Source organism: Mastigoproctus giganteus, chromosome 5, assembly GCF_048544385.1.
Source record: "Mastigoproctus giganteus isolate SK-2022 chromosome 5, ASM4854438v1, whole genome shotgun sequence".
NCBI lineage: Eukaryota > Metazoa > Arthropoda > Arachnida > Uropygi > Thelyphonidae > Mastigoproctus > Mastigoproctus giganteus.
The window spans coordinates 178308510-178324738 of record NC_143579.1 but is presented as its reverse complement, the minus strand read 5'-3'; the positions used below and the strand labels follow the sequence as shown (position 1 = coordinate 178324738).

Below are 16229 nucleotides of genomic sequence, written 5' to 3'. Positions count from 1 at the left end.
AATAAATTGAGGGACATCATCGGCTCCTCTAGTATTCGTTGGTGGACGAGCGTTAGTAGCCCTAATGAGCCAAGTTTTTACCTTGATATATTCATATTGCTCATTATTATTAAATTATAGTTGCTCAGAGCGAAACGGATACAAAAATATAGATTGTGACAAGTTTAATAATAGGAAATAATAACTTGTGACAATCTATATTTTTTTTATCCGTTTCGCTCTGAGCAACTGTAATTTAATAATAATAATGAATCCAGAGCGCACAGGCCTCTTTAATCATATTCATATTGCTCATTTAGAACGCGTTCACTCATTTTAGTTTGTTTCATGAGCTCTACTTATACTTTCATTAATATCCTGAGTGCATTTCTCAATACCTCGATACCTTTAGTCTTATTTGGTTGAGGCCTTTGGACATTCAGAAATAATTCAATAATATGAATGTAAAGTAATGCTTAAAAATAAACACACGTTATTGGTAGAAAAATGTCGTTTTTCTCACTGCGTTAGTAAATGCTGTATACTGCTCCTCAAATACCACTGCTATCACAGTGAAACTGGCTTTTTGTGACTTCCCTAAAAATATAACTCACTCTATAAAAAATTACATCATGTGCTCTGTTCCCATAGTTACCTCGATACACAAATTTTACCATTGGGTTCGATAATTGGATAATCCTGCACGTCTAGAGAGACGTTTAAGTAGGGAAAAGTCATTTATTTCAGCTACTATAGAATTAAAGCGAAACATCACATATACATACAGTATAATAAAACGAAAAAAAATAAAAATTAAAATATATTAATTTATTTAAAATGGGGCTCCCAAATCGAGCTTTGTACCCGGGCTCCCAGATACCTTGCATGACCCTGGGTGCTGATCTTCTACTTTAGTAGGAGTGCCATGAGTGACTCTGTAAATAGTGTTAATACCTCCCTATAAATAGCGCGAATTCCTACTTGTTTGTTCTCTTGACTAGTCTGTTCAGTTATATTATAATTTTTATTCTTGGGATGCTTGTACCATAAATGGCTTCATTTGAATGTGTATTTTGATAGAAAAAAATTGATGCGGCCTTGTTGTACACCTAATAGAGCGAATTCAGACTGTGCGTAAATTTGACCCGACAGTGAAAGGTTTGTCCTATCATAAAGAGGTGGATGAATAAAGAAGCAAAAGAGAAGATAACCGATCATAATCAGATTTTGTAACTTTCAATGTGGTTTTCGAAAGAGAAAGAACAGCTGAAACTGTCCATCTATAGGGATGTGCTGCATACTGGACGTGGATTGCACAAAAAGATTTGCGCATGAACATGAACGATGTCTCCTCAATCCAAAAAGAAAATCATTGTCCCAGACAAACGTTATAGACGCTACGACGTTATCATAATTTTTGGTTCATTCTTTGGGAATAAATACTTCTATTCTATTATATTGAATTATAATGAATCATTTATAAATTCCTTCTTTGGTCGTTTGGGAATAAATACAGTTTTCTGATACGTTATTTTAAATTCAGAGTTGTAAATACGTAGAGTTGATCACATTAAGTTTTATTATTAGTAGATATTTCTCGTAAGGAACACTAAATATATGAAATAATTTGCATGAATCAATTTATGGATAATGGTATTAATAATACGTGGATTTTAATATTAATAGGGTAGACCAACGAGAATCGATAACTTTTTTTTTTTCAAAGAGCAATATTAATTTCAAAATGAACGAAAACAAAATTGTAACTACAGATATATTAAGGTTATTCTTTTAAGTAAGCGATTATATATGAAATTCTAAAATTATTATTAATTCAAAAATAGCAGAATTACTGATTGTAAGTTATTCTATTCGCCTGAAGCCACAGGTCGAAGAGGATCAAAATTGAGGAGAATTGGATATCTAATTAAACGAGGTATTTTCCTCACGTATTGCCATGAGAATTAACACATATTTCATGATATCGGGTTCTGCACTATAGACATTGAATCTAATCTCCAATTTTCAGGCATTTTATTTTGGATGAGTGTAGTTTAATTTATAAATCCCCAGTAATTTGACTGTTTTTTCTCAGAATCAATCTCCTCAGCATCTGTGATATTCATGGATTTATCGAGAAGAAGTTTTAATCTTGTTTTCTTTTAATTAAAGCAATTTTTAGGAGATTTATCTGTAACATTTATAATGCAGTTTCCTTTTTTCTTGATAGTTATTGCTTAAAAGAATCTAGAACTCATTCCACGACTTTCTAAGTATAGGACTATCTTCTTCATAGATTTTATTAACTTGAGATTTACTAGTCGTCCTCAAAGTGTAATTTGAACTAGGTTACTTGTCAAGGCCACCACTTCGTTATTTTGATTTAGCTCCAAGCTTTCGAACTGCACTATGATTCAGTGAATTTATGAACATCTCTCATTTTTCGAAATCTTTGATACATTTTTGCCAACTGCCACAGTTTTTCGACCTCCAAATACGAGTTTTTCCATATTTCTATGTGCATTAGAACGTTTTCAAGAAGTTTCGTGTTGGATAAAGTAGTATTTCATGATCTGCGTCTACAAGAAAGTCAACAATTTAACAACCATTGAAAGAAGAGCGTTATTAGATCTGAAGAAAGATAAAACCATCCACAAATCGAAAGCAGATAAAGGAAAAGCCAGTCATTATGGACATGAAGGACTACATCGATAAAGTTCAAGACCTACTGAAAGACTATAGACCTTAACACTTACAAAGGAATGAAAACAGACCCCACTAACTAGATAGAAAAGAAAGTAAAACAGAAACTAAAATTGATGCTTGACCTTAAGTATATAGATGAAAATCTTCATAAAAAAAACTGAATTCCAACTACTCAGAAGCACCATACCTCTTTACAAGCATAAACATCCACAAACCAGGTTTTCCAGTTAAGCCTATTATTAGCGACAAACTTCACTCTGGGCAGAAGATCTCAAAGTAACTAGTACAACACCTCTCACAAATCATACCAAAAAAAACTACAGTACCTTAAAAAACAACCAGGATCTAATTACCGGATTGAAAGGCGTGAAAACAAAGAAAACGACATTTTCGTATCATTTGACGTAGACTTTTTTATCATTTGTATGTTTCGTATCATTTGACGTTCACCGCAATACCTAGAAGAAACAAAAGCAAGGCTTCTAGAAAACCTGGATAGCCACATCTTTCTCGAATACCCAAGACTGTTACCAGTCTCAGCATTAATAGAACTCATCGACCTATAAATAGGCAAACCATACTCCTTCAGCAGTTCGTTCTACATTCAACTCAGAGGCCTAAGCATGGGAAATTCCATGCTTAGGCCTGTGTGAATCAGCACTTTCCTCAAGGATTCGGCCTCCATAAAACAGATTCTAAAACATCAGTTCAACAGCCCCAGCAAATCCTAGAGGCCCTATTTATCAAATAGACTGTGATTGTGGGTGGAGGCGCCTGACGTAGCCGAGTGGTCAGGGGCGCGAGTGCAGTAGTACACGCTCTTTGAGTGGACTGGGGTTCAAGCCCGTGACTGCTAAATACGATTAACATTTGTATTAATTGATTTATTGTAAACTCCACTGACCTGGTCGTCGTGCCGGACTATAAACAAGAACATTTAATAAAACATACATAGTAGAGTCTTAAAGAAGACTCAATTCTAGAATTCAGGAACACAAAAAGACAAAAAAGATGTATAGTACAGAAGAATATAAAATCTGATATGACACCTTCCTGCATGCGTTCCAATGTGGCAATTCAACAATACTAGAAGACTCAATTCCAGAATTAAGGAACTCAAAAAAGATGTACAATACAGAAGAATATAAAATCTGACATGACGCCTTCCTGCATGCGTTCCAATGTGGGGATATATGGCAATTCAACAATACTAGAAGACTCAATTCGAGAATTAAGGAACTCAAAAAGGATGTACAGTACAGAAGAATATAAAATCTGACATGACGCCTTTCTGCATGCGTTCCAATGTGGGGATATATGGCAATTCAACAATAACAGAGTTCTTTCCACCGACCAACAATACAACAGGAGAAAACTCAGGGAAGCAGTCTACATAAAATTATACGAAGGCACATCGGTTAACAGAAAACAAGGAATTGAATTTACCCACAATACTTCAACTTATTTAAAAAAGACAGTAGAATATGACCTTAAAAACAGGAAAGAAATCTTCAAAAATCAGAAGAACAACCAATTACCAATTCCCTCCGGAAACTAGCCAACCAAACAACCTCCAAAGATCTGAGAACGAAGTTAGGCCATCCACCTCCAGGCTATAATCCAACAAGAATCACTGGATCCAGAATGACCTACCTAGCACTCTAATATTGGACGATTGATTGAAATCATCCCGTATGAATAACCTGTTGCATAGAAGGGGCCGAGACATTCGGCAAGCACAGGGCTGACAACAGATAAGACTACATGTTATAATTCTGTTTAACCTTAATTACATTGTAACTTTAATTTTAAAAAAAAATTAACCTGGTACTTTTTACTTCCCATTTGTATAGATAATTCTTATTAATTTTTAAATTAATAGTAATGTATGATATAAACTATAATGAGTAACAGTTATATGTGAAGTTTTTAATTTCGACCGCAAATATGTCATGTCAATTTTTCCCCTGTTTAACAGCCAATATAAGGGCTGATGATGGGTACTGGTGGGGTTTCCGAAAAGTCACCGTAATGTATAGGAATTTAGTTATTAACTGAATAAACCTGAACTATCTTAATAATCACGTGGTATAAGAGTTGTCTTTACTAAAAGTATAAATCTATGGAAAATCACCACGTTACGTCCTTCCCTTCGATCATTGTGATAACTCCATCGCACGAGTAAAAAAAAAATTACAATTTTATTTTGTGCTTTTCTAAAAAAATATTTATTTTGGTCCGATTAGAGTAATTAAATTTATGGATTTTAATAATATGTATGGAACAGACATATAATTGTATACCCATCAAGAGCCATGTCAATAAGTCGCTTGATTCCACAGTATTCAAACACATCTTCCTGGGTAGCTTCCGGCTCGAATACAACGTTAAAGGTGAATATTCTTGATTGTGTTGTAGCATTATCTTCCACCTGGAAAGAAAGAAAGAAGATAATGTACCAATGATAAATTTTAAGAAGATGTGATGTACTCTATCCTACCAAAATTTAAGGGACACCAGATGGTTTTAGGAAATTATTTGTGACAACGAAATATACAAATATTTTGCCCTATTAAGGTTATTAGGGGTTAAACATGAACAAAAGGAAAGCAAACACTGTACAGGCAAACCTGGGGGAGAAAAATAGATCTATTAAATTGCATAAATATTTGTTGAAGTAGTTGCATGCGTTCATCATATTATCATAACGATCATCGGCTAAACACACAGTATATCTTTTTTTATCTCCAACATGGATCATTTATTTTATAATTGCGAATATGTGGAGACTTATTTGAATATCGCCATTAGAGCTAAGAGAGTTTCAGAGGGAAATGACACTGGATGTCCTGAAGAAAATTTTAGTGTTTGCTACTACTCAGGAATTAAATTTCCAAGTCGATAATTAGAAAAAAAATTCTGAAGAAGTGTAAGTCCAGAGGTGACATTGAGCCAAAGAACTAGGTAGGCGTAAAATACTGACTAACAGGTACCAGCGCAGCTTCAGACGACCGATTACTTCATTTTGCCATCAGGCCCCAATGAATCGGAAATTACAGCTACGAGCTCCCCCACCCAAACCTGAAAGTGTATCAGAGACGTAGAGAGCAACATGACATGTATTTTAACAGAATATCTGCAGCTCTTCTGTGAAGCCCACAAGCCTTTGATAAAAACAAATGCGCATTATCGATTGACATAGTGCAGTGCATACTGAACCTGGACTGTTAATCTATAGAAATCAGTCCTAGAGCGACAAATCATGCTACACGCTCTCCTAGTCTTATGGATGCGGTTGGCTGTGGAGTATGCCTGGAAAACGTTTACTACTTATGTGTTGTCCCAGTTGTACAGTTGAGATGAAGAGATATTATGGTCTAGGGATGTTTCTCGTGGTATGGATAGGTCTGTTAGTTGTAGTGCATGGAACAATGAAAGCTGCGTCCTGCCTTGGTGTTAGGGACAATTGTTTGTGTGTGTCCTACTTGTGGCTGTTTTGTCGAAGCAGCGCTTACTTTCCAAGACAAAAACGCTCTGTGTCACAAAGAAAATATTGAGACGCGTGGTTTTTGAAGAAAATAACATCTACACATTGCGGTAGCAATGTGCCAATGTTATTCCTGGTTTACACATTTCGGCATATTCTCTTCAAAAACCAAATAACCCTTGAGATGAAACCAATTTAACATTTTAGTGTGAAATGGAGTGAAGAATGAGTGCAAGGTCAAGATGACTCTCTTCGTTACTAAAGCCAACGAATGCTTTAAAGGAGGAGTGGAGCACGATACTACCATCTTTCTATTAGAAATTAGAAAGGCTTCTGTGATTCATTGAAGAGTTATTGCGAAAGATGGGTCAAATGGAATCAATTTCTTTGAATAAATGCGTGTTTTATAATTACAGGAGCCCCATGACTTTTAGTTTTTTGCCAACTATTTTTTTGTAATTGGTTATCTAGTTTTCTCTCTGATCACTCACTGAGGGTGATGGTAGATGGCTGTCTTCTAACTTCTCCACTAATGTTGGTGTCCCCCACGGTTCAGTTCTTTTCCCCACTCTTTTCCTCTTGTATATCAATGACCTTCTTTCATTGACTGGAAATCATATCCATAGTTTTGCCGATGATAGCGCATTGCATTCCACTTTCCATTTTGAGAAACCTTGCCCTGCTCAATCACCTTCAACTTCTCGAATATCCGCTACCAATTCTTTAAATGCCGATCTCCAGGTAATTCTCCAGTGGGTCAAAGACAACTTAGTTCATTTCAATCCTTCTAAAACTCAGTCTTGTCTTATATCTCGCAAAAAGAATATCTCTCTCGGCACAAACACATCACAAATATTGCTTCCTCTGCATCTAAAAAACTTGGTTTTCTCTTTCGCTCTCGGCGTTACTTTTCTTCCAAACAGCTGTTCACTCTGCAAATCGCATATCCGCCCTACCATGGAATATTGTTCCCACATCTGGGGCGGTGCCCCCAAAACCTCTCTCAGGCTTCTTGATTCCATTCAGAAGAGGACAGTTAGGTTAATTAATGATTCATCTCTAACAGAGTCTCTCCGCTCTCTGGCTCATAGACGTACTGTTTCTGCTGCATGCCTTTTCTACAAATACTTCCATGGGCACTGTTCTTCTGAATTGGCTTCTATAATTCCCGCTCTCTCTTTCAAAATAGTCCGAACATGTGCCGCCACCAGCCAACATCAATTTACTATCCATCTTCAAACTCACAGAATCAACTTTTCATCTTCCTCGTTTATTCATTCAGCTGCCGTTTTTTGGAATAACCTTCCTTCATACGTATTTCCTGAAAATTAGTCTACAGAAGTTCAAATCTAATGTCAACAAATATCTTCTTTCGTCTTCTCAACCTCCAACCCAAATATAGGTTCTAATACCTCTCGTGTTTGGGGTTTTCATAAAAAATAAATAAATAAAAAAAACACGTACGGCAAATAATAATAGTATCCAATCCAGCTGTTTCTTACGGCACACTACCATCGCCATTCTTACCACAACGTAGTACTCCTGCAGTGGTCGGTGTGCACATATCTATGAGGATCCGTCACAAGCTGGCGTGCACATTTTTAGAGCTGATAAACTTTACCGAGTCCTGCTAACTACAACACCTGCAGTTAATTTTTGTGTTTTTCAATGCAAAGTAAAATGTGCTTTTACATTTGAACACTTCTATTATTTTGCAAAGTTGTGTAAGATACAACACAAAACACTATCATAAACAAACAAAATTTGTACGTATCAATCAGGCTATCGGTAGAATTATCTGATTTAAGAAAAGATAAAACATACAGGGTAATTTAAAAACATGATAAAAAGAAAAATGGAGGCTGTCAATTAGCTTCTCATGTTCAAGGGGATGTTAGCGTTCTCGGTATCGTAAGGAGTGTTCAGATAATACCAGGAAATCTGTAATTGATCCTACAAGTAAGCGTGTATGAAGACACATCACGCAGTCTAAATAAAGGAAGCCTCTTTTGTTTGTATAGTGACCTAGATACGAAGACATAATAATTAAAAGATCGCACACGTAGTTATGAAGATAAAAATAATTTCTTCGTGTTTGTTATCACGAGATAACAATGAGGCAAAGAAATGTGAACTCAAAATTTTTCTGTAATAAATAAGTTCACATTTAAGGTTGGTATGTTTCCATATTTATATGTGAAAGCGGAAAAAAATTGTATAAAACAGAATAAGAAAAGTAATGATTTTGATATAAAAATGCCATAGCCTTTGTTGAAGAGGGCACTAAACCATTCAAGTGTCCTTCTCAAGCATATTTAATAAGATCATCAGAAATGTTATTTATAGGCAGAAGAAGAGTGTTTTGCTTGTTAGAATCCCACACGATCTGAAAATATTGTCAAAAAATGAGCATCATTCCTGAGAGTTGTAAACTTTTCTGGTGCAATTAGGTTGACCTAGAATATAAACAGTTGTCACCTATGTTGATTGGTTGCTTGAATTTTTATTATTCCTCTATTTCCGTCATATAGAGGGGGAAGTGGAATTATGAGAACTGCTGTTAGCATACCAAAGTAATAGAACGTTATTTCACTGAGAAAAATGTGAGTAGATGTCACTAGATAAACAACCCTCTTCTGGTAATATCCGCTTCATGCACCGCTTCACCTGTGATGTATAATGTTTTGATGAACAAATTCATTAATTACCAGTAAAAAAAAAAAAAAAAAAACAACAACAACGACACATGCAAACCAAACATCATAGCATATTATTCTGCACAGTATCAACTTGCCTGATGCCCAGCCATTGTAATTTGTCGCGGGAATTTGGAATGCTACTCGTATATTATACAGGGTGTTTCAAAAATGATGGTCAATAATTTTAAGGTGAAAAGTACAAACTAAAATAAGCAAAAAAAGTCCCAGTGTGAACATCGGGCCGCAAATTAACTATTTTCGAGATAATGCACATTTTCTGTTAAGATCCGCCACTGACTATGGAAGCACTAATTTATCAAAAACCTGTGAATCCTTTGCTAAGAGTGGTTTTGTTAAACATAAGATAGTACATTTTTAATTTTTGGTTTCAACACCACAGGATTTTACACATGTTACAGGATGTTACAAAAGGTGTTCAAAATGCTGTCCGTGCATCCGTACGCAGCTTTATAGTGTTCTCTGCATTGAGTTGCGAATCCTCTCAGGCATTCCTGAGTCATTTCTGATTTGCTGACAACCCGACGCTGCAATTCCTCGACTGTGTTAATGTCAGAAGTGTACACCGAGCTTTTTACATGACCCCAGATACAAAAATCCATAGGATTTAAGTCTGGTGATCTGGGAGGCCACATTACAGGTCCACCTCTACTTATCCACCGTTGACCATACCTTCTAGTTAGATACCGAGTCACAACTCGAGCAAAATGTGCCGGTGCACCATCATGCATAAACCACATGTTCTGGCGTTGCTGAAGTGGAACATTGTCATTATCAAGGAGGTCTGGAAGAGCTTTCTGCAGGAACTGAAGGTACAACTCTCCTGTTAACCTGTTTGGCAGAAAGTGTGGTCCAATTAGACGGTCTCCTAGAAGTCCTGCGCAGACATTCAACGAGAAACGTTAGCATTAGCATTAGCATTAGTAGAGGCATATGATGCAAGAAAGCAAGCTTATGCAGCATCAGCCAAAAAAAAAAAAAAAACCCTTTCACTTCACCCCTCCGTTCGTTGAAATACCTGTCCAGCTGAGCCTTAAATTTATTTAGGCTATCAACTTCCACAACAAGGGATGGAAGTCTGTTCCACCAACCAACTATCCGCTGGCTAAAGGCAAATTTCCGCACATCTATCCTACATCTGTCTTTCTTCAATTTGAATTTATGCCCTGTGAGGTGATTATTCTGAGCAAGAGGCAGTATCCCATCAGCATTGAGTATGCTCAAACCATTCAAGGCTTTGTACACCTCTATCAGATCACCTCGCCGGTACCTAGTCTCCAGACACTGTAATTTGCAAAACGTAAGCCGTTCTTCGTAAGAGCAATCCTTCGTTCCGTTCACTAACCTTGTTGCCCTTCTCTGTACTCGTTCCAGCAGCTCTACATCGTTCTTGAAATGAGGCCTCCAAACCTGTATACAGTACTCAAGGTGCGGCATTTTGCCTTATACAAGGGAATAATCACCTCCCGATCCCTGCTAGAAAAATTCCTGTATATCATTGATAAGACACCATGAGCTACTCTTGCAGCCCGTCTGGAATGTCAGAGAACTTCATATCTGCCTGGACAATTACCCCCAGGTCCTTTTCATTCTCTACCACTGTCAGTGTAGGACCACAGAGTTGATACGTTGCTCTGGGGTTGCTGTTTCCCATATGTAGTACTTTACATTTGTCAATGTTAAACTTGATTTTCCACCTCTCAGCCCATCTGCTCAACCTTTCCAGATCCTGTTGCAGCGGCATAGCGTCAGTAGCGTCCTTAATGCCAACCTTTGTATCGTCTGCAAACATGGACATTAAGTTTGATATACCATCATCAATATTATTTATAAATACAGAAAACAACAATGGACCCAACACTGAACCCTGAGGGACTCCACTAATAACATTAGTCCACGATGAGCTGTCCATTAATTACCACTCTCTGTCTTCTGCCACTCAACCATCCCTTTATCCATAGCAACGATTTGCCACCAATGCCACACTGCTCCAATTTGTGCAGCAGTCTTCCATGTGCAACAGTATCAAAAAGCCTTTCTAAGATCCAAATATATAATATCAAAGTTATTTCCTGCATCCAGTTCTTTTGTGACTACATCATAGTATCCAATCAAATTGGTCAGGCAAGACTTCCCCTTAACAAAACTATGCTGTGTCTGAGCTATAACTGAATTCTTGTCAAGATGATCCTGCAGTGCTTCTTTAACCAGTGCTTCCATTAATTTTCCTGGAAAAGAAGTTAAACTCATAGGTCTATAATTACTTGTGTCAGCCTTTGATCCTCCTTTGTGAATTGGGGTTACATTTGCAAATCTCCAATCTGTGGGTACCTCTCCTGAGTCCAAGGAAGCTCTCATAATTATGGCTAACGGATTGCTTACTTCCTTTGCTGCTTCCTTTAATATAACTGGATAGATCCTTCCACCCCAGGTGCCTTTCTTGTATTTTTCTTCAACGATTTCTCCTCCACTTTACTCTCAATTATTACAAGATCATCTAGCTCACTGCCAGTGTTTACTTCATCTATGGCATTTCCCTTCCTGAATAACTCCTCACGTGTGAATGTAGATGCAAAATATTGGTTTAGTTTGTTATCTATCTGAGCAGGATCACGAACAGTTGAATCATCGATATCAAGTGGACCAATCTGATTCATCCTCCTCCTTCTAGCGTTCACATAAGTAAAGAACTCCTTGCTGCTCTTCTTTGCATCCCTTGCCAAAGACTTCTCGTAATCTGCCTTCGCCTGCCTAACCTCCTTTGTGACTTGGTTACAGATCAACTTATATCTATCATAGGCTTCTGTGTCACGTGTTAATTTATACGTATCCCATGCATTTTTCTTCTCTCCCATATGTCTCATTAGTTCATCTGACATCCATTTAGGCCTGAACCTTGAACAATATTTCTTAGTTGGTATGTAAAGCCTAGTAGCTTCCAAGATAAGTTCTTTGAATGCTTCCCATTTTGAGTTTGCTGTTGGAACATCATCAGTTGGTCCCACTGTATAGAATTTAAATACTGTAGTAGCAATAACCCTTCCCTTTACCCCTGATGGTAGTTACCTCCTTGAGTAAATCCTACTTCAGCACACTGCGATCACTGCCACCTAGTGGTTCCTGTATCTGCAGATTCTTAATGCATGAAGAATCACTACTGATAATCAAATCAAGACTATTGCTCCCTCTAGTTGCTAGTTGCTTCCCGAACATGCTGATTTTGAAAACAGTCATCCAATAAATCCACAAAAGCCTTGCTAGTGTGTGAGTGACCAACTCACAAATTCCAGTAGTCAGTATCTGGGAAATTAAAATCCCCCATTATAAGACTCTCTGACTTACTGGCCCACTCTATTTCCCTGTACAGTTTCTTATTATACTCATCAGAGTCATTAGGCCTATAGCACACTCCTACTCTCAATTTTGATCTCCCAATGCTTATGTCACACCAAACTGACTCGACGCTGCACTGTCCAGCGATGTCGATTGGCTTCACTTCCTTGGATTTTATGTGTTTCTTAACTAATAGCATAACCCCTCCTCCCTTCCTATCCTGTCTATACTTTCTGTAGACGTTGTACTCCCCAAATTCCAGTTCTGCATTACTTATATCTGTGTGACACCACGTCTCTGATATCTCAACAATATCCACCTTTGATGCTTTGAGCAATACCTCAAATTCATCAAATCTATTTACCAAACTCCTAGCATTGGTGTACACGCAAGTATACATGCACCTGTTCTTTTTCTTAGTTACCCTAACACAACCCATGTGTTTACTTGTACCCCAATGACTCCCAGCAGTCTCTGAAATATCCTGCATCTTATTTTCCAAGCTGCTGCTGCTGCTCATTCCAATAGAAGCAGTGCAAGAATCACTTTCACCTCTGCCAGTGGCTACTGTTAATGTATTAGTCCTTGTATCCCCCCAATATAGCAGTTTTCCGACACACCTAACACTGCCTCGATAGCATCAGCAAACATTCTTGCACCTGAAAAAAATTCTATCCCTTGAGCCTTGCACAATCTTTCCAGGGCCGAATTGATCGACAGGGCTCTCATCATATACTCCCTCCTATCGTGTCTGGGCAGAATTGCAGACACTTTCAAATTTAACTCTAATTCACGGCTTTTTTTTTCAACGTTGCTGATGTCGTGACTCGTGAATTGCATTAGGATTTTCGTTGGACCAAATGTGACAATTATGAAAATTAAAAATACCATCACGAGTAAACCCAACTTCGTCCGTGAACAAAATGTTGTTTAAAAATTGGGGGTTCAGGACACACTGTCGTTGCATCCACTGGCAGAAGTTCACTCTGGGAGGGTAGTCTGTATTGCCGAGACCTTGTACACGCTGGATATGGTAGGGGTACAGTAATTGGCGATGTAAAATTTTCCCCACACACTGCTATGACTCAGTACACGCTCTTGCAGAGCAACTCTCCTTGTCGAAATTCCTGGATTTTATTCTATTCTTTCTAACACCCTTTCCTCAACATCGGGTGTTGTGCTTCTGGGCCTACCTGCTCGTATTCCATGTGCAAAGCTCCCATCTTCTCGTACAGTACAGGCACTGGTGCATCAAATGTTGCCAGCTCTCGCGTCTATTCTTTCTAACACCCTTTCCTTAACATCGGGTGTTGTGCTTTTGGGCCTACCTGCTCGTATTCCATGTGCGAAGCTCCCATGTTCTCTAAGGCGTTGTGTACCCTGATGAATGTGCGCCTGTTGGGTTGCCTTCGGCGGGGAAATGCTTCTCGGTACAAACGTGTAGCCTCGAGTGCACTGCCGTTGGCTTTACCATACGTGAAGTGCATGTTCGCATACTCTTCGTTGCTGTAACTATTTTATATGTTGCCTATCCTTTTCCAAGTGCTAGTATGCCTGCTACGTCTCAGAGCATTGAGAGAGGGAAAAGGGAGAGAATGAGCTTAACTTAACCTAAACAAACAAGTCAGTGGTGGATCCCAACTCTGTACAGTTCACCTTGTCAGTGGTGGATCCCAACTAGAAATGTGCAATATCTCGAAAACGATTCACTTAAGGACCCATGTTTACTAGGCTTTTTTTTTTGCATATTATAGTCTGTACAGTTCACCTTTAAATTATTGACCATCACTTTAGAAACACCCTATACAGTGACGAATTTACGCAGTTTTTCGATCTGATGATCGCGTTCTGGTAGTTGCCCGGAAAACGCTGTTTACCATAGTGTCGTCCCATCTGTGAAGTTTGGCGGAGATTATTATTATTATCAGATTATTCATCAAACACCCCTGTAAAGAAAATATCTAGGGGGGTGGCTCATGCATACATCCAACAAAATAAATTAGATAGTGACATAGAATAAAATATCAGAAAATATAAAAGTAAATAACAAGAAAATATTACACAGATACAGTCATTAGCAGAGTGAATTGAGTCTCATAGTAATTCTGTTGAACGGTATTCCTCAGTCCTTTTAGAATCTTTTTAAGACACTATTTAGTGTTCTATACAGATTATTGAGAGTTCATGAGCGCTCAAAGTCTCTTGTTATGATAACTCTTCATTCCTGAATGTCTTCATTAAATTTGTAGTTTGGTATACATTTCCGCTGCAGTGAGCTTCCTGTACGTTTTGCCATGGCGGAACCTGTTCGTGTCGATTTTGAAGTCCCTAAAGAGTTGTCACGGAGTATTAGCGGGAAATAGCTGACTTAATCTGTCCATGTTATGGAGGACGCTACGAAGACTATGAGGGTAGTCGAGCCTAGCACCAGGGCGAGGCCTGACCACAAGGTTTTCAATTTGAGGAACATCCAAAGTCAGAATTTGTGCCAGAGTGGAGATATTAAATAAGGTGACCATCTGAATCCACGGAGTTACGCCCAAGTTTGCATATAGTATGACTTTAGGTATGGTAACGGGCTTCCCGGCAATCCTATTCAACCACCGGAGCACCTAGTGTTCCAAGCTAAGAAACTTCCTAATATTTGGGGCAGAGGACCAAATAATTGAGGCATAGAGGGAAACAGGAACGATACATCTTTGGATGTACTGGGTCACTAGTTGCTGGTTTCGAATCCCCGTTATCTCTTGATAACTGGGATTCGAAGACTTGATAACTGGGAAAAAAGACTCTAGTTGCCCAAATGACAGCTAGAGTCTTTATTCTGGTGGTCTGAAAGTGCCTTTGAAAGGTGAGAGACCCCCGTCATTCTGTCACCGTCTGAGGTTTTTTCATGGTTTTGTTGTGGTTAATTGTTCCTGGAACAGTGAAGTGAATGCCATGGTACATCGACATTTTGGACAGTTTCTATACTTTGGCAGCAATATGGGAAGGGCTATATTCTGTTTTAGTCCATATCATATTTCACAGCCTGCAATGCTGCGGTTTGAGGATGCTGGTGTTAAATCAACATTGCCCAGCTCCGATCTCGGACTCTATTAGGATGAAGTGGATCGAACTAAACGCTTTTAGGGTGCTGGACCAAACTATTGCCTTCCTTCTATCAATAATTGACTCAGAAGTCTATTGAATCAAATGCTTTGAATTTATGTACAGTATTACTGGCATTGCTATATAAACAAATTAAGTTTTCTGTTTTTTTTTTTTTTTTTTTTTTTTGTTTTTTTACATCTCTGATGCATCCCTTATAGTTGTTTCAGCACGTTTTGTCCGATGGTGTTTAACTCCTCTGACACCGTAGGGAAGTCCGGAGTATAAACAGAAAATTTATTTATTTTTGTTATTATTGACAGTTACTGTTAAAGTTACTGTTATCAACAGATTAGGCCATATTGCGCCGTATATCAGTTGCTTGTTCTGTGGTCGATTTGCCGTTTTCTGGAAGAAAAACCATAATTTCCGTGAGAAAACACCATGCCATCCTCGTCTGAGACCAACTAACTTAGCCACATTGTGAAACAAGTCCATAGCACTTCATCTCATCGTTGATTGGATTCGAACTCGGGTCTTTTCCACCCGGTGTGGGGAGTACTGTGGTTATACCAACTGTGCAACTGTGGCTTTTGTATCTAGCTTCTATAAACAGAAAATTTATTTATTTTTGTTATTATTGACAGTTACTGTTAAAGGGTTTTAGACGTATATATCAATAGATTAGGCCATATTACGCAGTATATCAGTTGCCTGTTCTGTGGTCGATTTGTCGTTTTCTGGAAGAAAAACCATAATTTCCGCGAGAAAACACCATGCCATCCTCGTCTGAGACCAACTAACTTAGCCACGTGTAAAAAAAGTCCATAACACTTCATCTCATCGTTAATTGGATTCGAACTCTGGTCTTTTCCACCCGGTGTGGGGAGTACTGTGGTTATACCAACTGTAGCTTT

At 38.1% G+C, this 16229-nt stretch overlaps 1 protein-coding gene across 1 annotated transcript in view; it reads right to left on the bottom strand.

Moving 5' to 3' along the window:
- LOC150085872 (kinesin-like protein KIF12) overlaps positions 1 to 16229 on the bottom strand; it is a 168551-nt gene that overhangs the window by 97020 nt on the left and 55302 nt on the right. Inside the window, exon 5 of the mRNA XM_090373549.1 lies at positions 4989 to 5116. Within this exon, the coding sequence (XP_090229675.1) occupies positions 4989 to 5116 (128 nt within the window). The remainder of the gene's footprint in view (positions 1 to 4988; positions 5117 to 16229) is intronic.